This window comes from Patagioenas fasciata, chromosome 24, assembly GCF_037038585.1.
Source record: "Patagioenas fasciata isolate bPatFas1 chromosome 24, bPatFas1.hap1, whole genome shotgun sequence".
Classification (NCBI taxonomy): Eukaryota; Metazoa; Chordata; class Aves; order Columbiformes; family Columbidae; genus Patagioenas; species Patagioenas fasciata.
Window position 1 is genome coordinate 8,145,423 of NC_092543.1, and position 19,100 is coordinate 8,164,522.

Sequence of the window (19,100 nt, forward strand, 5' to 3'; positions counted from 1 at the left end):
CTCCCGGGCTGTGCAGGGGCCGGTCGGTCCGTCCCCCCGCCCCCGGGCCTGCGGGGCGGGACGGGGCCGGCACCGGGGCGGGACAGCTGGGACAGCGGAGTCGGGACGGGGCTGCAGGAGCGGAGGTGAGTGGGGATGGGCTGGGGGCACTGGGGCGGCTCTCCGCGTGGGGCTGGGCGGCGGGACCCACTCGTGTCCCAGCAGCGCGGTGGGAATGGCCGGGGCGTGGGGCGGGGGCTCCGGGGAGCGGTGAGTGGGGGGGTTCCTTGCTCCCGGGGTGGGACAGCAGGAAAACCCCGTCAGCTGCAGAACCCGCCTTGCCCAGCGCTTTGGGGTGCATGGGGGCGCCGGCAACTGCAGCCAGAGGGAGTTTGTTGGCGTGGGAGCCCCGTGAGCCGCTGGCCCCGTGTGGGTGGCTGGACAAAGCTCTGCTGTCCCCAAATCCCACTGTGGAGTGTGGGTGGTGGCGGGGGACGCGGCGCCTGGCCCTGGCTGCCCCAGCCCTTCCAGACGCCTCCCGGGGAGCTTGGGAACAGCACTGGCCTGGCCGGACCCCGCTCTGCAGCACGACCTTGTTTACTCCAGTTTCCTGACATGCTCTCGCCACGGCCCCTTCAGCTGCTGCCAGGAAGCCCAAGGAATTTGGCGGCCCCAGACGGTGTCCAGCTGCTGCGCCGAAGGGCCGCTGGCTGCCCCGCGAGCCCCCAACCCTCCCTGCGCACCGGCAGGGGCCGCAGCGGGACATGGGACGCGTCCCCGGCCGAGCGCCGCGGGCAGCACGGGGTGCAGCACAGGGCAGCGCTGCCCAGGTGCTTTTTGGGCAGCTCCTGGTATGGATTTGGCGTGTGATGACGTGTGTTGTCGTGCATGGGGCTGCGTGGGCTGGGTGATGGAGCCACATGTTTGCGTGACAAGGTGGCACTTGCTGGTGGCCGGACACCGGAATGGAGAGAGTGATGCCCGTTTCTGAGAGAGGAGGTTTCCCCCCTGCCCTTCTCCCAGTGAACATAGGGTTGGGCGATGGGTTTGTGCTGAGGACCAGATCTGGGACCCACGAAACCCGTCCCATGCCATGGTCCCTGAGCTGTCATTAGCGAGGAGCTGCAGTTGCTCCACACTGAGCTGGGCATCTGGCCTGCAAACGAGAAACCATCGTTTACTACAAGGCGGCTTTGAGGAACAAGTCTCTATTGTGCGACACTGTGAGGGGTCCCAGAGCTCAGCGGCGGTGGTTCCTGTGTCCGTGTTGCGGTGGCCGGAGGCGCGTGCTGATGCTGGGCTCGGTGTTTGACTTCTGGCAGCGGCTGGGACCAAGTGTGCTGTCACTGGCCCTCAGAGCTGGCTCGTCTTGGGGACCATCGGGTGCAGGAAAGCCAGGCTGTGCGCTCTTCTCGCCCCAAGCCTGCGGTGGGTGTCCCAGCGCACAGAGAGCCGGAGGCGCGATGCTGGCGGGGCCTCGGCCGTTGCGCAGCTGTGCGCGGCGCAGGAGCGCTGAGATCAGCGGGTGCGGCCGGGATTCCTCGGCTCCCGCCGGAGCTGTCTGGCAGCTCATTTACGGTGATGTTATTGCCAGGCGTGCTGTGTCACCTCAGCAACCGCAGTGCAGCCCCTGCTGCCCCTTCCCCGGGTGGGCTGGGGCCAGCGAGGTCTCCCCTGCCTGGCATGGAGCAGCAGCCAGGAGCAGGCTCCGCTCCCCGGCGGGCTCCCCGTTCCCAGCTGCTGGCGGAAGGGCCGGTTGTTTACCGGGGCAGAGGGTGTGGGAAGGGGTAAGCGCGGCCTAAGTGCGTTTGCAGATGGGGAGCGAGCAGGCAGCCAAGTTGGACGGAGGCTGCGGTGCTGCGAACCCGTTAGTTTGGCTGCTCTGGCTTCCCCCCGTGACTCACCGATGCGTGCGTGGGAGGAAAGGCTGTGCTGCAGGATGCTGTGTCCTGTCCCCTTGTATCACTGGCACGACTGGCACCGCAGGGAGTGCCGGGCTGTGCTCCGGTGCGTCGGCACAGCCATTCGTGAGCACAGGCTGGCTCTGCCCTGGTTGTGCTCTGGCTGGCGGCACACGGTGGCTCTGGGGCCTGGCTGCCAGCACCAGCCGTGCGGGTCTCAGTGGGCAGCGGCAGGTCGGGCAGGAGCAGACCCCCAAGCAGCCCTGCCCGAGGGGGCTGGGGGCAGGCGGGGGTGCTGGGGCTCCCCAGGGTGTGGTGGGGCAGCGTGTCCGTGTACAACCCGCCTGGCGCTGGGGGGGCCCCGTGGTGAGAGGGCTGAGCATCCTCCCAGGTGAGGCCTCTGCCCGTCCTGGGAGAAGAAAGGGTCTTTTGTCCTGTGGGAGGCGGGAGCCGAGCGGGCAGCCCCGCGCGGGGGCCAGGGGCTGTTTGGCGGTAACCAAGCCCGACCCCTTGGCATTTGCTGCCTTCGCCGCTTCCCACGGCGGGAACAAGCGGCGCGTTCTGCAGGCGGCAGGAGAAGAAAGGCCGCCTTGTCCGCCCTGGCGCTGGGGCGCCGGCCGGGGCAGCCACGCTCCCGCCCCGCATTCCTCCAGCAGAGCCGGCGGGAGAGGGGCTGCGCCCCGGGACGGGCTGGGGAGTGGCGGGCATCCCCTGTTCAGCGAGGAGCCAGGTGAGGGGCTCTGGTGGGTGATGCTGGGGGCTGCAGGGTGAGAGTGGGGAGCCGCCGGCTGCCAGGGTCCCCTCCGGCTGCCAGGGTCCCCTCCAGCTCGTGGGCAGGCAAGGGATGCTGAACACAGCCAGTCTGGGCAGCAGCAGAGGGGCAGGAGCAGGGATGATCCCCCAGCTGTGGGGCTGGGGGTGCCCCGTGGTGCTCACTGTGCCCCACCAGCATGGCCGCACTGGGAAGGGGTTAACGGCGGCGCAGGATCCCACCCTGGCCCCACTCCCTTCCGATGGAGCAGCCCGGCCCCTCCTGGCTTTTCCTCCTTCCGGGACATTGTGTTGGGGCCTGGGTGCAGGGGCTGGGACGGGCTCTGGGGTCTCCTGATGCTGGGACACGCAGCCCCCCTGCGCCCCAGGGACATGGGCATGCTGCCGCGGAGGGGCCCGCTGGGCGCCCGGGCCGGGCCGGGGTGTCAGGTAAGGGAAAGCGGGCGTCCTGCCTCGGCACCTGGTGGGCACCGGGGAGCTGCTCCCGGGCCATGGCATCTCTGCTTCCCCCTGCCCCAGCTGAGCTGTCCCCATGTCACGTGGGGTGACCGTGGTCCCCACGGAGCCCTCGCTGTGGGGCAGCTGGCCCCGGTGTTGCATGGAACCGTCCAGGCTCTGTCCCAGCCCTGGATCCCACGCCTGGTGTTTTCCAGCATTTCATTTTTTCCGCGATGTGTAACAGCCGCCTGCTCACCCCCGCAGCCGGGCCTGGCGCTGCCTGAGCCGGGGGTCCTGCCCCCGCGGGACGCCGGCACAGTGGGTGATCCTGCCGGGAGCCAAGCTGGGCTCCTCCTGGTGCCCCTGGCTGCCCCGGGGCCGGGGTCTGTAGTGGGGTGGGAGCACTCCCCAGCTGGGCTGCCCCAGCCCGCCCAGGAAGGGTTAAGCCATGCTTGGCCAGGCCAGAGAGGAAGGGAGGGACACGGGGAGCAGCAGATGGTAAATTTAGTAACCCCGGAGCATCCCGTGCTGCCACAGTGGCGTGAGCACGAGGGACGGAAACTGTTCCTGCCCGCAGTGCCGCCTGCCCGGGCAGAGAATGGCAGTGGGTGGCTGCTCCGGCAGGCAGCAGCCTGGCCAGCCTGGCGTGGGTGCAGGCAGGACACGGGCAGGACACGGGCAGGACGCAGGCAGGACGCGGGCAGGGCTCAGGCAGGACACGGGCAGGACGCAGGCAGGACACGGGCAGGACGCAGGCAGGGCTGTGCTGTGCTCCGCCGGGCTCACGCACCCCAGGTGCTGCTGCTGCCAGGCTGCACAGCAGCAAAGGTGAGTGCCTGGAATGGGCACATGTGGCGGTGCCGGGGTGTGCCACAAGCCTGTGCATGGGCAGGCAGATGTTGCTGGGGACAGCTGGATGCTGCGCTCACGTGTCCTTGTCCACCAGCAGCCATTGGGGTCCAGCTGCCCTTCACTCTTGGCATTTAGGGTGTGTGTTTCCTACATCAGCTCCCCAAAACCGAGCCACCCTGCCGGCTCCTGGTTACTGTGTCCTATGCTGATGCTCGGCATGCACGTGGGTTTCCTGCGGTAAACGGGGGTGCGGGCTGCACTGGGCAGGGATGCTCACTGGCTTTGGGCACGTACTGCAGGACTGGAGATGGGAGCTCAGGAGGGGAATCGTCTTGCTGGCAAACCCTGTTTTGGGGTGGGGCAGGGTTCATGAGGCTCAGGCTGCCAGCAGGGACGTGCGAGGGGAATACGGCAGAGCTGTGCCCTGTGCCGACCTCCTCCACCTCTGCCGGCAGCAGCCTGTGCCTGAGAGCACCTGGCGACCCCGAGCCGGTACCATGGAGGCACCCAGCAGGACCCCTGCCAGCCAGACCTGCAGAGTCCAGACCATCATCCAGGTGGGTGCACGGGGCCACGGGACCTCTGTCCTGCAGGAGACCCCGCAGGAGCCCAGGCAGCCGGGTGGGAGCCCTGATCCTCCACAGCTTCCTCACCCCAATCCCGTTATGGGATCGGTGGCAAAGCCAATTGCGCTAAGTGGCTGGCAGCTCGGATCCTCTTAGGTGCAGCCCAAGCCTCCGGGGATCTACTCTCGCTCCTGCAGTGTCACCTCTGATCCCTGGAGCGGGCAGCAAAGGCAGGCGGGATCCTCAGCTCCTGTGTCCTGCTGCCAGGCTGTGCCTGGGCAGCGCTCCCTGCCTGTGTACCCGGCTGTTTTGGAGCAGCCTGGGTGCGTGGCTGGGTGGGCAGCGCAGGGGAGCGGCCACTGCAGCCACGGGAGCTGTGAGCATCCCTGAGTACCCCTCCTCTCCTCCTGCAGAACAGCCCCCTGGACCTGATTGACACGGGCAAGGGGCTGAAGGTGCAGACAGAGAAGCCGCACTTGGTGAGCCTGGGCAGCGGCCGCCTCAGCACGGCCATCACGCTCCTGCCTCTGGAGGAAGGTCAGTGCTGGTCCCCGCAGGCACAGCGGTGGCAGCAGCAGGGATCCTGAGCCGCTGTCTGTGCTGGCAGGGAGGACAACCATTGGCACGGCTGCAAGGGACATCGTCCTGCAGGGCCCCGGGCTGCAGCCCCAGCACTGCTTCATTGAGAACGTGCAGGGGACGCTCACCCTGCACCCCTGTGGCAATGCCTGCGCCATCGACGGCGTGCCGCTGCGGCGGCCCACGCGCCTCACCCAAGGTAAGGACAGTCCGCTCTCCTCCGGAGCAGGACCTGGCCTCGGCAAGCGGGGTCGTCTGTTGGGTATTGGGGTGTTTGCAGATCCATCCTCAATTGCAAGTTCCCTCTGGGATGCTCCTGCCTCTTTGTCCTGGTCTGGGGATGTTCTGGACACTGGCACTGTTTGGGAACTGGCGTTGCCGTGTGCGTGGGGGCTGTGCCACGCGTGGGATGGGAAGGAAGGGAGCAGCTCCGGCGGGGCAGGGCTTGGTCCTCGCCATCGCACCCCGTTCCCGAGCAGCAGAGATGCTGAGCCGGGGTTGGGAGGGGGCGAAAACAACGTGGCTGTCCCGGGCAGCGCTACTGGGGACCCGGGCGGTGCTCGCGTGACCGGAGGGGCTCGGACCCTCCCGTGCCCCTCCCCGGGGTGGCCCTGACCCCGCACGGCCCCGGTTCCCGGGAGGACCCTCCGGCCGGGCGGCGGGGCTGGCTGAGGCCCGCCCCCCGGCCCCGCCCGCCGCCCCTCCCCGGGGGCGGATCGCGGCGCTGCCCGGGCGGCGGCGGCGGCTCGGTGAGTGCGGCGGGGCCGGGGGGGCCACGCGTGTCCAGGCTGGGCGGGGGGCACTCCCCGTCCCCCCGCGGGTCGCGAAGCCCCTTTTCCCCCAGCGGCCGCGCTGCAGTCGCCCCGCGCCGGCCCCTGCCCGGGAGCGGCACCGGGACCCACCCGCGTGGGCGCTGCCCCGCGGGGGACAATGGAGCCACGTGGCCGCCGGAGAAGGGGCGCGACGGCTCCGCCGTGACCGGCCGCGGGGTCCCGCTGCTCCCGCGGTGCGGGGAGAGCCGGGGGCTGCGGCAGGGCGGGCAGGGACCCCCGGGGCGGGGACAGCGCCTGTGCGCGGCCACAGCCGGGCGAGCCGTGGGGCTGAGGGGTGGGGGGTCCCCGCTTTGCCGGGTGATGCGCGGCTCCTGGGGCCGGTCGGTGATGCCCAGAGCTGAGGAGCCATTGCTGGGGTGGAGGAGCCGCTGCCGCCGCTGCCATAGCTGCTGGGCAGGCGTGATGCTCTTGGCACGCTGGGTGCTGTGTTAGCTCTGGTTGGAGAACACAACTCAACTCCTTCCCTCCCCAGCACTCGGACAAGGCAGCCGGATCCCCACGGCGGCGACAGTGTTTCTTCTGCACGGCCTCGCTCACTTTGCCACCCGCCTGGGCTGCTGGGTGCTCCAAAAATGTGTTCCCTCCGGTCAGGGATTTTTGGGCTGTGGCTGTGGGCGCAGCGCGAGCCTCTCCCCGGGGCCCTGGCAGGCGCTTCCCAGCGGGTGTGTCTGCAGCACCGAGCCTCCCGGCTCCCCGCCGCTCCCCGGCACCGCATCCCCCGGCACCGCGCAGCCCCGCTGCCCTTCCCGATCCGCCTTCCTCCCTGGTGGCCGCCCAGCAGCCTTCCCCGTGAGGCTGCTGCTTTGGGCCAAGAAGAGGAATTTCGCGGCCGGGGATAGGAGCTGTCTTGCCTGCAGCTGGCAGCCACGCCGGCCCTGGAGCGCCGCCAGCTCCCCCGCGGCAGCACGGCCCCCGCCGGGGTCCCCAGCTGTGCCTGCGCCCGCGACGCGCTGCCGGGGGCTGACCTGGATTTCAGGCTCCCCCTAAGCCTCTGCTGACGGCAGGAGCCCGCTCCCCTTCCCGGGACGCATCGTGGGGCTGGGCCCGGCCGCCTGCGCCAGCTCCTGCCTCCTGGCATGGCTGAGCCCTGTCCCCTCCTCTGTCCCCAGGGTGCACCATCTGCCTGGGCCAGGCCACCTTCCTGCGCTTCAACCACCCTGCCGAGGCCAAGTGGATGAAGAGCATGATCCCGGCGGGGGACAGGAGCCCGGCGGCTCTTTACACGCTGCCAGCAAGTAGGTGACCGTCCATCGTCCCAGGTGGGGACACCAGGGCACTCCCTGCCCCGTGCCAGCAGATCCCCAGCGCGATGCTCTCCCAGCCCCGTCCTGCGCTCAGGAGTGGGGCTCACGCCTGGCGCGGTTGTGCCGGCCGTTGGCTTGGCACGGCAGCTGCGCTGGTGTTTGTTAATGATTAATATTGCCTCGGAAAAGGGTAATTGCGAGGGTGGCGAGGCGCGGCTCTCGTCTCTGCTGTGGCAGAGCCATCGCGCGTTGGGCTGTGCTGAGGATGCAGGGTGTGCAGGGCCCCCCCGCTGCCTTGGAGTGGGTGTTTACGTGCTGGGGTGGCCGCGCCGAGGCTGTGAAGGCCATTTGCTCCACCGCAATCCTCCATTGCGCCAGCTGCTTATCTCGCTGTGTCTGCCTGTCTGCGGGGCCGTGGGACGAGCGCCTGCACCAAGGTCCAGCAGCGCTCCCGGGAATGTCCGCGCCCCGGCAGCGCACCCCGGGCTGGCAGCCCTTCTCCCTGCCCCGGCTGGCACACCCTGGCACGGGGAGGGGAGCTTGGCAGTCTCCTCACGCCACGTGTGTGCCGGGAAGGCAGTGTGCCTGCAGCTGGGGGACAGGAGGAGGGACGCGGGGAGGTGCCGTGGCTGCGAAGCATCCAGCTGTGGAGCATCCCGCAGCCGCTGCCCGCGGGACTGGGTGGGATGGCACGGGCAGGGCTGCGCACATCTCCCCAGGCGCTGCTGGCTGCCGTGGGCGAGCCGCTGGGTGCCAGGGGGTGACGCAGCCTGGGTGGCACGCCGTTCTGGCCGGGCCCCGCGCCTGCCGCTATGAGCTGCTCCCTGTGCCTGAGTGACAGGCACATCGGTGCTGCGCCGGCAGGACGGGGCACCCCAGCGCGGGAGGCTGTGGGCGACATGGTGGTGGGTCTGGATGCAGCATGGGTCTGCGCTCGGTGGCTTTTGGTTGTGGCTGGGGTGCCGGAGCTTGCCGGAGAGCAGCGGTGGGTGCTGGCAGCTGCTCGCGGGGAGCAGGGCTGGGAGCTGCTGGTGGCGCAGGGATGGCGGAGCAGGCGGTGGGGCTGTGCGATCGGGTTTCTGTCTCCCTGGTGATGGGGCCAGTGGGATGCCGGCTCCTCCCTGGCCCAGCACCGCGGCCACAGCCAGTGCAGCAGCTTGGGGTAGGGGGAGTGGTGTTCTGAGCGGTGCTGGCTGTGTAGAGCAGTGGAACAGGGGAACCCCAGCCTGGGCAGGGGCTGGGGGGGTCCCGTCGCACTGATGCCTGTTCCTGTGTCACCCCATAGAGCCCGAGGTGCTGGTGAATGGCGGCCGCCAGCGTCCAGAGCGCGGGCATCCCAGCCACAGCTCCCTGGTCAGCTCCATCGAGAAGGACCTGCAGGACATCATGGACTCGCTGGTGCTGGAGGAGCCGCCATCCCTCGGCGGCAAGAAGCCGCTCGCCTGTGGACAGTCCCCACTGTCCCCCGTGCTCAACGGCGGCGACCACTGCCTCCTGTCCCCCCCGCCCAGCCCTGGGGCTGCCTCGGGGGGCTCCAGCTACGAGAACACTTCCCCACCCTTCTCCCCGCTCTCCTCCCCGGCCAGCAGCGGCGGCTACGCCAGCCCCTCGCCCAGCAGCCAGGAGCAGGGCCTGGCCGTGCCACCCCTCGTCCCGCTGCGCTCCTCCAGCTACAACCACGCCGTGCCACCCCCACAGTGCCCACCCCCCACGCCTGGCGGGGGTCCCGGCGAGTCCTGGCCCAGGGACCAGCGGGCCGGCAGCCCCCGGCTGACCCCCCGTCTGGCCCCGCGGCTGCGGGCAGCCCTGCAGGAGCGGCCCCCCAGCCCTTTCCGTGAGCCGCGGGACCCCCCGGCCCCCAGCCGGCAGCCCCTCGGCAGGGTGGTCCCAGAGACGCGGCTGCAGCCCCCCGAGAGCCCACGGGCAGCCCGGCGGAACGTGGACAGCATGCGGGAGCTGCCCCCTCTGAGCCCCTCGCTGTCACGCCGGGCCGGCAGCCCCCGGGCGGCCCCCGACGCCCCCTCCCCACAGCCCCGGCTGGGCAGGGAGGTGCCTGGCAGCCCCCGTGCCCGGCGCAAGGGCCCGGAGGAGCAGCGGGGCGCAGGGAGCCCCTTGCCCTCGCTGCTGGCAGAGGCCCCCCCGCGCCGCCCCAGCTTCGGCACTTGCCTGAGCCCAGCGTACGGGCTGGGCTCCCCGGCGGTGCCGTCACCCCGGCAGAGCCCTCGCACCCCCAGGAAGCCCCTTGGGGAGCCCCAGCCACCAGCGGGGCTGCGGGAGCGCAAGAACAGCATCACCGAGATCAGCGACAACGAGGATGAGCTGCTGGAGTATCACCGGCGGCAGCGGCAGGAGCGGGTGCGGGAGCAGGAGATGGAGCGGCTGGTGAGCCTGGGGGACATGGGGGGCACATGGGGCTGGGTTAGAACGTAGGGCAGCCTCTGAGCAAACGCCTTTTGGCTTCTGCTACTTTAAACCCCAGCTCTTGCCTCTCGGGGATTTGCAGCAGTTGCCAGGCTGCCGGCTTATCCAGGGGGATTATGGCTGGGAGCGGCTGTGGGTCCATGGCGGCTCCCGGGGGACTTGGAGCCCCTGGCTCCCAACAACCAGGGAAACCCACGGGGTCAGCACGGCTCTGCGGGCTGAAATCGCGGTGCCTCTGGCGTTGCGAAACCATCCACATTGTGTCCAGGGCCACGACAGTGCACTGGCTTTGTAGGCATCGTGTCTATATTTAGGGCGGATGGAGTTTTTATAGCGGCGGCAGCTGCCGGGGTGGGGTTTGCCCCGTGCATCTGCTGGTGCGGGGGGGCTGCGCCGTGGGGCCGTTTGCTCAGCCCTGACTCAAGCCCGGTGCGAGCAGCCTGAGTCACCGCCTGGAAATAGCGGAGACGCGCGGCAGCCGCCGCTGCTGCCTGTAATTAGCCCGTCTCCAGCTCCCGGCACGGGGTCAGGGCGGCTGCACCGGGGTTTGCGATGTCCCCAGCCTGTCCCAGCGTGCCGGCACGGCACAGAGCGACCCCGCATCTGCCATCGGCATGCTCTGGCAGCAGCATGTGCTGGCATGGGCACCACGCTGATTGTTCTTCCCCGCAGGAGCGGCAGCGCCTGGAGACCATCCTGAACCTCTGTGCTGAATACACCAAGACGGATGGTACTGAACCAGCCGACGTGCACCAGCTCCTGGCTGCGGATGCTGGCTGGCGGGCACCCCGCGGTGCCGTGGCGCTGGGCCGTGCTGCCGAGGAGCCCGTTGTCCTGCGGCAGAGGGAGAGCCTGGAGCGGTCAGATGAGGAGAACCTGAAGGAGGAGTGCAGCAGCACCGAGAGCACCCACCACGAGGTGAGCAGGCGGCCGCGCTACGCCACGCTGCACTGTGCCGTGCCGCGCTGTGCCATGCCATGCCGTGCTGTGCCACGCCGTGCTGTGCTGTGCCACGCCGTGCTGTGCTGTGCCATGCTGTGCTGTGCTGTGCCATGCCGTGCCCACCTGCCCTCTCTGCAGCACGAGGAGCTGGCGGGGCCCCGCGCCAAGGAGGCGCAGCAGCTGGAGGGGGAGCGGGCCGGCGTGCTGGGCCGCCTGGACCAGCTCAAGAGCCGCCTCAAGGAGCTGGAGCAGCAGCTGCAGGAGACATCGCGAGAGGTGAGAGGACCATGTGTCCCGATGTGTCCTCCACGCTCGCTGACGTCGGGGCCAGGGCAGCGTGCTGATGCAGCCGTGCTGGGCAGGCGGAGCTGGAGCGGGCGCTGCTGCAGGGCGAGCGGGAGGTGGAGGCGGCGCGGCTGCGGCAGGAGCAGGAGGCAGCGCAGCAGCTGCAGGAGAAGCTCTGCAGCCTGGACACCAGCATCCGCCGGGAGCGTGACAAGGTGAGTCCTGTGCCGGCAGCGCCGTGTCCTCCCCGGTGCTGCGGTGGCCACGCTGCGGCGTTCCTCTGCGGACGTGTTCTCCTGTCCCTGGGTGCCGTGGTGGCATTGAGCAGTGTCCCCCTGGGTTCTTGTTGCGGGGGACTCTGTCTGTCTGTTTGCCCAGGACAGACAGCCCTGTGGGGAGGGCAGGGCTGATGCTTTTGGTGTGTGTCAGCCACTGTCCGTTCGGCCGGTGGGGAGCACAGGGTTGGTCTGTGCCGCAGGGTGTTCCGGACGGCTCTGCCTGCAGCGGGCAGCGCCCGCCCCGGGGTGGGGGTCTCGGTGCTCCCCTCTCCCGGCTCTCCCTGGGGCTGTGTCTTGTGGCAACTTGGGGCAGCCTCACATGTGGCAGTGGGGGAATTGCTGTGCATGTTTCACTTGGTCCAGTGGCTGAGGAGGGGTCCTGGGGCAGGGACTGGGGTCCCAGCCCCTCCCCTGGACGTGTCTTTGGTGCAATTGTCGCTGTGGTCTGCCAGCTGTGCCGCTGCGTGCACAGCACGTTCCTCCCGGCCACCGGTTGCCGTCCATCCTGCAGCCTCATGGGCAGCGTGGCAGGCCCTGGACGGGCCGCTGGGACGTGGCTCCGTGCTGCCCGATGCCGGCATCCCCGTGCAGCCAGTCCCGCTGTGCTCCGTGCTGCCCCTCGTCGGGATGCGGTGCCGGCACCCCTGGGCTGGGGCGCCCGGGCCGTTCGGTTGCCCGTGGCTGGCAGGGCTGCTGTCGGTGCCTGCCGGCGTGGCCACGTGACGTTGGGGGTTTTGTTCTGGTCTTGGTTTCCTGGCCCTTTGCAGGGGCGGCCGGTGCAGAGGCGGGAGAGCAGCGCAGGGACAGCCCCCTCCAACCTCTGCTGAGATAACCACCCGCTTTCCTGACCAGCACTAATTGCACTAATTGCGCTAACGGTGCCTGCTCTGCCATCTGCCACCACCTCTGACACCTCTGCCTGTCCAGGAGCCCCTGGACAAGCCACAGCCCCTCCCTGGGGCATCAATTAAAGTTAATTAGTGGTGGTTCAGAAGGTGCATGTGGTGCAGCCGTTTGCAGGGTCAGGAGGACTTTAGCCATGCTATCAGCATCCGTCCTTTTGGTGCCCATAAGTGGGGTTTTGGCATGGAAAGGTGAGGCTGAGGGGGGTGGGACCCTCTGACACCCGGTCCCGGGGCTGCTGCTCTCTCCACCCCTCTGTAGATGCTCCTCCCCGCAAGTCTTTCAGTCTCTTTTTCCAGCTGAGCCTCTCTAACTCTGCAGCTCCCACATGGTGTGGATTTGAGAAGTGTGTTTTCTCTCTCTCTTTTTCTTCTTCTTTTTTCTTTTTTTTGTCTCGTTCTCCTCCGATTCAGGAAAGGGCAAAGGTTGATGCTGAAAGGAAGGAGCTCGAGCAGCTCCGGGCACTTTACCATGAGTCGAAGAGCCACCTCGCTCAGTGCCCTGAGTCGCTGCGGGAGCAGCTGCAGGAGCAGGTGCGAAGGGTCAGTGTCCCCCCACCCCTGGGACCACCTCCCTTGCCCCTTAGGCTGGGGCCGCTCCAGGAGCCTCGTACCAGGGCTGGAGGTGGCTGGCGCCGGGCACCACTGTCCTGGTAAGCTCGGTGCGGTGCCGGCTTGGCAGAGCGCGGGTGCACCCTCCGTGCCCAGAGGGAGCCTGGGGGATCCCAGCTCCTGGTCCGTCTGCTTCCAGCTATTTCCGGAGAGTGTTTATTTACACAGAGCCCTTGGTTTATGTTACAGCGTTTTTTCCCCATTATCTGGTATTTTGCGGTAGCAGCTGAGCCATGGCCGGCGCCTGCCCGGCGTTCACCGTGCACGTAATCCTGGCATGCGATGGACAGGGACGGTGACAGGGTGGTCCTGGTGCGTGGTAGCCCGTGGTAGCCACCACGCTGTGCCGCGGCAGGGCGGTGCGATGGCAGACTGGCGTGGCGCTCGTCCCTGGGGGCTCAGCTGCCCCTCGGCTCGGTGATGCGGGGCTGTGTGTCGGTGGTGACACTGGCATGCGGGGCTCTGGTGCCTGGCACCAGCCAGGACATGGTTTGGCAGGGGCTGCTGTTCTCTGAGGAGCCCCCGGCCATGACAAGCGCCTCATCCTCCGGGGCTGATGGCTCCAACCTGGCCGGTGCCCAGTGACTCTGTTGTCTTCTCCAGCTGGGCAGAGATTGACAGCGGCTCCTCCATGTCCCTGTGTGTCCCCAGGAGGCGGAGGCACTGGAGACAGAGGCGAAGCTGTTGGAGGACCTGGAGTTCCAGCAGCTGGAGCGGGAGAGCCGGCTGGAGGAGGAGCGGGAGGCGCGGGGGCAGCAGCTGCTGCAGGGCCGGGCCGAGTGCCAGCGCAGCATCGCCCGCAGGAAGGTGGGCACGGGGGACGGCGACTCCGGCTCAGCCCCGCCGCTTGCCGGTGCCGGCTCACCCCGCCGCTCTCCCCAGGAGCGAGTGGCCGCCCTGGATGCCCAGGTCGCCCAGATCCGGCTGCAGAGTGCCCAGGAGACTGAGCGCCTGGCCCGGGAGAGGAACGGCGTCCTGCAGCTGCTGCAGAAGGTAACGCAGTGACTGGGGGTTCCCAATGGTCCCCAGCCTAGGGGTGCTCAAGGCAGGGGACAGCATCGAGCTGACAGGGTGAGCTTTGGCGGGACTGGCCGTGGGGTACCAATGACCATCAGCTGCTTCTGCTCTTACCCTTTGCTCAGGAGAAGGAGAAGCTCGTGTCCCTGGAGAGGCGATACCAGCTCGTCACGGGCGGCAGGAGCTTCCCCAAAATGTCCTCGGCTCTCAGAGAGGTGAGCGCCTGTCTTGGTGCCAACACAGGGGGCTCCTTCTCGGTGATGGCCAAAGGCTCTTAGGTGCCAGTGGGTCACCCCACTGCCCTGCTTGCGGCTCTGAGTGGGGGGACGGAGCCACGATGCCCTTGGGGACTGCGGTGCTGCCCACTCGCTGCCTGTGCCCACCATGCCCACGGGATGATCCCCCCCAACAGGAGACCCTCTGCATCCCTGAGCCTTGTGAGCTGTTGGAGGGATTGCAGCCCCTGAGCCCCCCGCCAGCCACTGCCGCCTCCTTCGCTTCTGCCGCCCGCTCGCTTCCCGCGGCACACGAGGTACCAGCACTAACCGCAGAGCTCGCTCGCTTGCCGTGGCTGAGCCCGTCCCGGGACTAACACCGTGCTGGGGCCGCCGGGCAGCCACAGCAGCGCGCCGGGCTGGCACGGCTGCGGAGTCGCTTGTTTAGCTCTCCGGCTGCTCTCATTAACAACCAGAGCCTGATTTCGGGTGCTCTCCTGAGCCCTCCTGCAGCCACCTGCAGCTTTAACCCAGTGCAGCATCCCTGTGCCTCCCTCACCTGCCGCTCTCCCGCTGCCTAGGCACCTCCTGACAGCATCCTTTGGGGTCCAGCTAGCCCGGCTTCCCCAGAAAAAGAGCAAATCCTTGGCTTTAGCGTGCCTGATTCAGAAAAGCTGAGGAAGTGGGTTTTAAGCTCGAGTTGCTTCATCTGGTGCTGTGGCACCAGGGAGGGCTTGTGGCCAGGGACCCCAAGACATGGGTGATGGGAGCGGCTGAGGGCGCCAGGGGCCTTGGCAGGGGAGGCTGCAGCGCTGCGCACCCAGGCTGCGCCCAGCAAAGCTGTGCCTAAGGCGCGGCGCCGCTCGGCGGGGCAGCTGCAGGCCGGGCAGGGCTGGGCAGGCGGTGGGGGGCGCGCGGGGAGATTTGCTCCACTCTGCGGTCCGCGCCGCCAGTGCATGGCTCTAACTCTCCTCCTTCTCCGCCGTGGGTTTCTAGGAGTACATGAGGCTGTCTGACGTTTTCAGGTTCTGCCGCCGCGCGCACGGCCCCAGCCTGGACGCTAAAGCTTCTGCTGCTGCCCCTGCTGCCGCTCAGCACTCTTTCTTGCTTGCTGTCCCTCCCGCAGCCGATGAGGTACCCGCTCCAGAGCGTGCTCGGGTTTGCCACTGTGGGTCATGGGGACGCTGCAGACCCCACAGCGCCCCTGTGTCCCGGTGCTTGCAGCTCTCCCAGGTCAGGGCTTTGTCCCGCTGCCACCGAGCGGGGAGCGGAGCCGCTCGGTCTCCTTGCCAGGCAGCGCTTCTCGCCCGCTCCGGACAGGCTTTGCCCTCGGGGGTTGGCAGCAGCGGGCCCCCAGTGGGGCGGGAGGGTGGCCCTTTGCCTGTGGGACTCAGTCCTGACTGCCAGTCCTGGGCGAGGATGGTGCAGACCCCGACCCAGTGCCCAGCACCAGCTGTCTCCCTTCCCTGGGATGTGATCCCCTCGTTTGGGGCCGGAGCCACCTGCTCGGCTCGTTCCCCTGTGCCTGCTTGCCCTTGCTCAGAGCCTCTTCTCCCAGTTTAATCTGGTTCTCTCTGCCCAGTATGTGACCGTTGAGCAGCTCTCGGGCATCTTCCGCGCCTCTGCCGCTTCCCCGCCGGGCTGTGCCCCTCCAGCTCCTTCATCCTCGATCTGCACCGCTCCTGTTCTTCCTCCTCCTCCTCCATCTCTCTCTTCTCCCTCCGGCTCTGCAGAGGTTCGTGCTCCATCTCCCTCCCTTTGCCTTGCGATCTCCCTGGGAGGTGACGGGGCAGCACGGGACAGGGTGAGCCCCTCGCTCCCTGCCTGCTGCGTCGCTGCCTGCGCCCCACCTGAGCCAGCCCACGGCACCGGGCTCTGTGCCCTGTGGCACTGCCACCGGCTCTACCAGCCTACTGAGCAGCGAGGGGGCCTGTGGGGCTGCAGGTCCTGTTTTGGGGGGTTCAGGCGCAGGCAGGGATGCTCCCACCTCTCCGTCTCTGTGTGTCTGTCCCTCTCGCCGCGTTCCGCTCTCACATGGCATTTCTCTCCAGACGGAGCAGCCGCTGCCAGGGGGGCCCGTGTGGCTCCCAGCTCTTGACTTAGAGAAGTGGTACCGGGAGGCCATGGCTGCCTTTGAGACCTCCTCCTGCTCTGCTTCTCCTCCTTCTTCCCCTCCTCCACTCCCAGCTAAAGCTCACTCCTCTCATGGGCCTCTCCAGGTAACCCGGGCTCCCTCTGCCGCGGGGCTCAGGCTTCGGAGCTGCCGGGGCAGCGCGGGGATGCTCCTGTCACTGCCTCCTCCTGCGCCGCTGCCGAGGGCAGGCTCCGGGAGGGATGCTCACCCACTGCGGCTGAGCCACCCAGCCAGGTGGGCTTTTGCATCCCCCGGTGCCCCTCTCACCTCCCTGTCTCTGTGCCCAGGTCTATCGTGCGAAAACAGAGGGTGACGCCGGTGCCCTGAGCCCTCGGCTGAAGAGCGGGACCCCCTCGTCCTCGCAGCTCAACCTCTCCGTGCTGGGGCGCAGCCCCTCGCCCAAGGTACGGCTGCCGGGGGGCCCGAAGCCCGGCGCCAGCCCCGTGTCCCCGCGGCTGACCGCCTGCCGTCCTGCCCAGGGCCCCCCCAGCCCGGCGGGCAGCCTGCCCCGCAACCTGGCGGCCACACTGCAGGACATCGAGGCCAAGCGGCAGCTGGCCCTGCAGCAGAAGGGTGAGTCGGGTCCCGGCTCCACGGGGTGCTGGGGTTTGGGAGGCGCTTCCCCCGCTGCCTTTCTCACGGTCTCTCGCTTTTCCCCCCTCTCTGCCCCCCGACCCCTCCACCCGACGGCGTCTCCAGCCGAGCCGCTCCCCGCGGAGCCCCCGCAGCCAGGGGATCTACCAGGTAGAGACGTGGGGCAGCCGCCGTGCCTTGGGCAGCCCCGCAGCAGCCGCAGCAGCATGGCTGTTTGCTGGCACCTCTGCCGCGCACAGGAGGGGCACGACCAGCCCAGGGCCCCAGGGCTGCTCGCTGTCTGCTCAGGGACAGCCCTGCGTGTCCCCAACCGGCTGATGCTTTGCCAACCCGCTCCTGCCAGCCTGGTGCATGTGTCCCCTTGGCTGCCTGGGCTTCCCGCTCCGCACCCGCCATCCGTCTGGTTCCAGCAGCGCCTGCGCTGTCATCTCCTGCCCACGCCGTCCCCTTGCCCGCCGCGGTGCGGCTCGGAGCCCGGCACACTCAGCCATCGTCACCTTCTCCCCGCGGCGCAGGTCAGCAGGTGATAGAGGAGCAGAAGCGGCGGCTGGCGGAGCTGAAGCAGAAAGCGGCCGCTGAGGCTCAGTCGCAGTGGGAAGCCCTGCACGGGCAGCCGCCCTTCCCTGGTGCCTTCCCCCCGCTTGTGCATCACTCCATCCTCCACCACCACCGGCCCCATGGTCCCGGGCCCCGCGCCGAGGAGCTGGACCATGCATACGACACGCTCAGCCTGGAGAGCTCGGACAGCGTGGACACCAGCATCTCCACGGGCAACGCCTCCGCCTGCTCGCCCGACAACGTCTCCAGGTAAGCCCAGCTCTGCCACCCACGCCGCCGACTCCCGATCCTTCCCACGGGGACGGCAGCTGCCGCGTCTTGCAGCGCCAGCGGGATGGAGGCCGGCAAGATCGAGGAGATGGAGAAGATGCTGAAGGAGGCTCACGCGGAGAAGTCGCGGCTGATGGAGTCCCGGGTGAGTGTGGGTACCGGGCGTGGCTGGGGAGTGGGACCCCCTCCCCGTGACTGAACACCCATGCGTCCCGCAGGAGCGGGAGATGGAGCTGCGGCGGCAGGCGCTGGAGGACGAGCGCCGGCGCCGGGAGCAGCTGGAGCGGCGGCTGCAGGACGAGACCGCACGGCGGCAGAAGCTGGTGGAGAAGGAGGTCAAGCTGCGGGAGAAGCACTTCTCACAGGTGCGGGGCGGTGTCCCCTCTGGGCCCTCTGTCCCAGCCTGGCTGGGGTGCCTGCGGGGGGTGCAGCGCTCGCTGCCGCCGGCGGGCTCTGCAGGGCTGTGTTGCTTCCCCAGGCTCGTCCCCTGACGCGCTACCTCCCCATCCGCAAGGAGGATTTCAACCTGCGGCTGCACATCGAGTCCTCGGGCCACAGCGTGGACACCTGCTACCACGTCATCCTGACGGAGAAGATGTGCAAGGGCTACCTGGTCAAGATGGGCGGCAAGATCAAGTCCTGGAAGAAGCGCTGGTTTGTCTTCGACCGCATGAAGCGCACCCTCTCCTACTACGTGGGTGAGTCCCCGTGCCCCTGCCCGTGCCCCTGCCCGTGCCCCTGCCACCGCCCCTGCCCCTGCCACCGCCCCTGCCCGTGCCATCACCCCTGCCCCTGCCCGTGCCACCGCCCCTGCCCGTGCCATCGCCACTGCCCCTGCCCCTGCCACCGCCCCTGCCCCTGCCACCGCCCCTGCCCCTGCCACCGCCCCTGCCCGCGCCATCGCCCACAGTGCTGTGGGTGACACCAGCTCCTTCTCTTGGGCAGATAAACATGAGACGAAGCTGAAGGGTGTCATCTACTTCCAAGCCATTGAGGAGGTTTACTACGACCACCTCCGCAGCGCAGCCAAGGTGAGAACTGGGACCCTCTGGCATGGCCGATGCTCCCGCCCCACCCTGCCCCGCCAGCTCGGGTGGGGACAACCCCGCAGTGGCCTCTGTCCCCGGTGGCGTCGGTTCCTTGGGGTGCTGGTGACAGAACAGCGCAGGGGGCACGGCACGGGGGGGGTGCTGACCCTCCCATCTCCTCCAGAGCCCCAACCCTGCGCTCACGTTCTGCGTCAAGACCCACGACCGCCTGTACTACATGGTGGCTCCGTCGGCCGAGGCCATGCGCATCTGGATGGACGTGATCGTCACCGGGGCCGAGGGCTACACCCAGTTCATGAGCTGAGGGCGGGGGGTGCCGCACACCCGGAGCTGCTGCTGAGGGCCCTCCCGGGGTCGCTCCCCGCTGTGCCCCGTGTGTGCCACAGCCGTGTCCCCGTGTCCCCCGCCAGCCGGCACGCAGCAGCACCTGCACAGCCAAGGGAATAAGGGTGTTGGTTTTTTTTTTTTAATGTTGACTTTTTAAAAACAAAGTTTATTGGAAACGTCCAAGTGCTGAAGCGTAAAAAGCTGCCGAAGAGCGGCGGGAACGTCGCGCGGCCGGAGAGGCCGAGAGCGGAGCGGGCGCCTCAGTGATGGGCGGGCGGGGGCGGAGTTTAGGCGGAGCGGGGGCGGGGTGAGGGGCGGAGTTTGGGGCGGAGT

At 68.6% G+C, this 19,100-nt stretch overlaps 1 protein-coding gene across 23 annotated transcripts; it reads left to right on the forward strand.

Moving 5' to 3' along the window:
* The first annotated feature begins 35 nt into the window (after positions 1 to 35).
* Positions 36 to 18,950, forward strand: PHLDB1 (pleckstrin homology like domain family B member 1). 23 transcript variants are annotated; one of them, XM_071798702.1, is made up of 25 exons: positions 36 to 125; positions 4,400 to 4,498; positions 4,921 to 5,044; positions 5,115 to 5,285; positions 7,029 to 7,154; positions 8,449 to 9,545; positions 10,257 to 10,502; positions 10,665 to 10,802; positions 10,889 to 11,026; positions 12,406 to 12,534; positions 13,255 to 13,410; positions 13,486 to 13,596; positions 13,746 to 13,835; positions 14,033 to 14,152; positions 14,832 to 14,969; positions 15,418 to 15,570; positions 15,887 to 16,054; positions 16,257 to 16,542; positions 16,669 to 16,713; positions 17,079 to 17,370; positions 17,446 to 17,536; positions 17,610 to 17,756; positions 17,870 to 18,089; positions 18,337 to 18,422; positions 18,604 to 18,950. In XM_071798702.1, exons 2-25 carry the CDS (start codon positions 4,439 to 4,441, stop codon positions 18,742 to 18,744), a joined length of 4,473 nt encoding a protein of 1,490 aa, XP_071654803.1. In that variant the 5' UTR covers positions 36 to 125; positions 4,400 to 4,438; the 3' UTR covers positions 18,745 to 18,950. The 23 variants fall into 23 exon arrangements, with proteins under 23 accessions (XP_071654803.1, XP_071654802.1, XP_065711571.1 ...); XM_071798701.1 differs by having other exon boundaries at positions 49 to 125; positions 4,397 to 4,498; XM_065855499.2 differs by lacking the exon at positions 36 to 125 and adding an exon at positions 2,505 to 2,610 and having other exon boundaries at positions 4,397 to 4,498.
* The last annotated feature ends 150 nt before the right edge of the window (positions 18,951 to 19,100 follow it).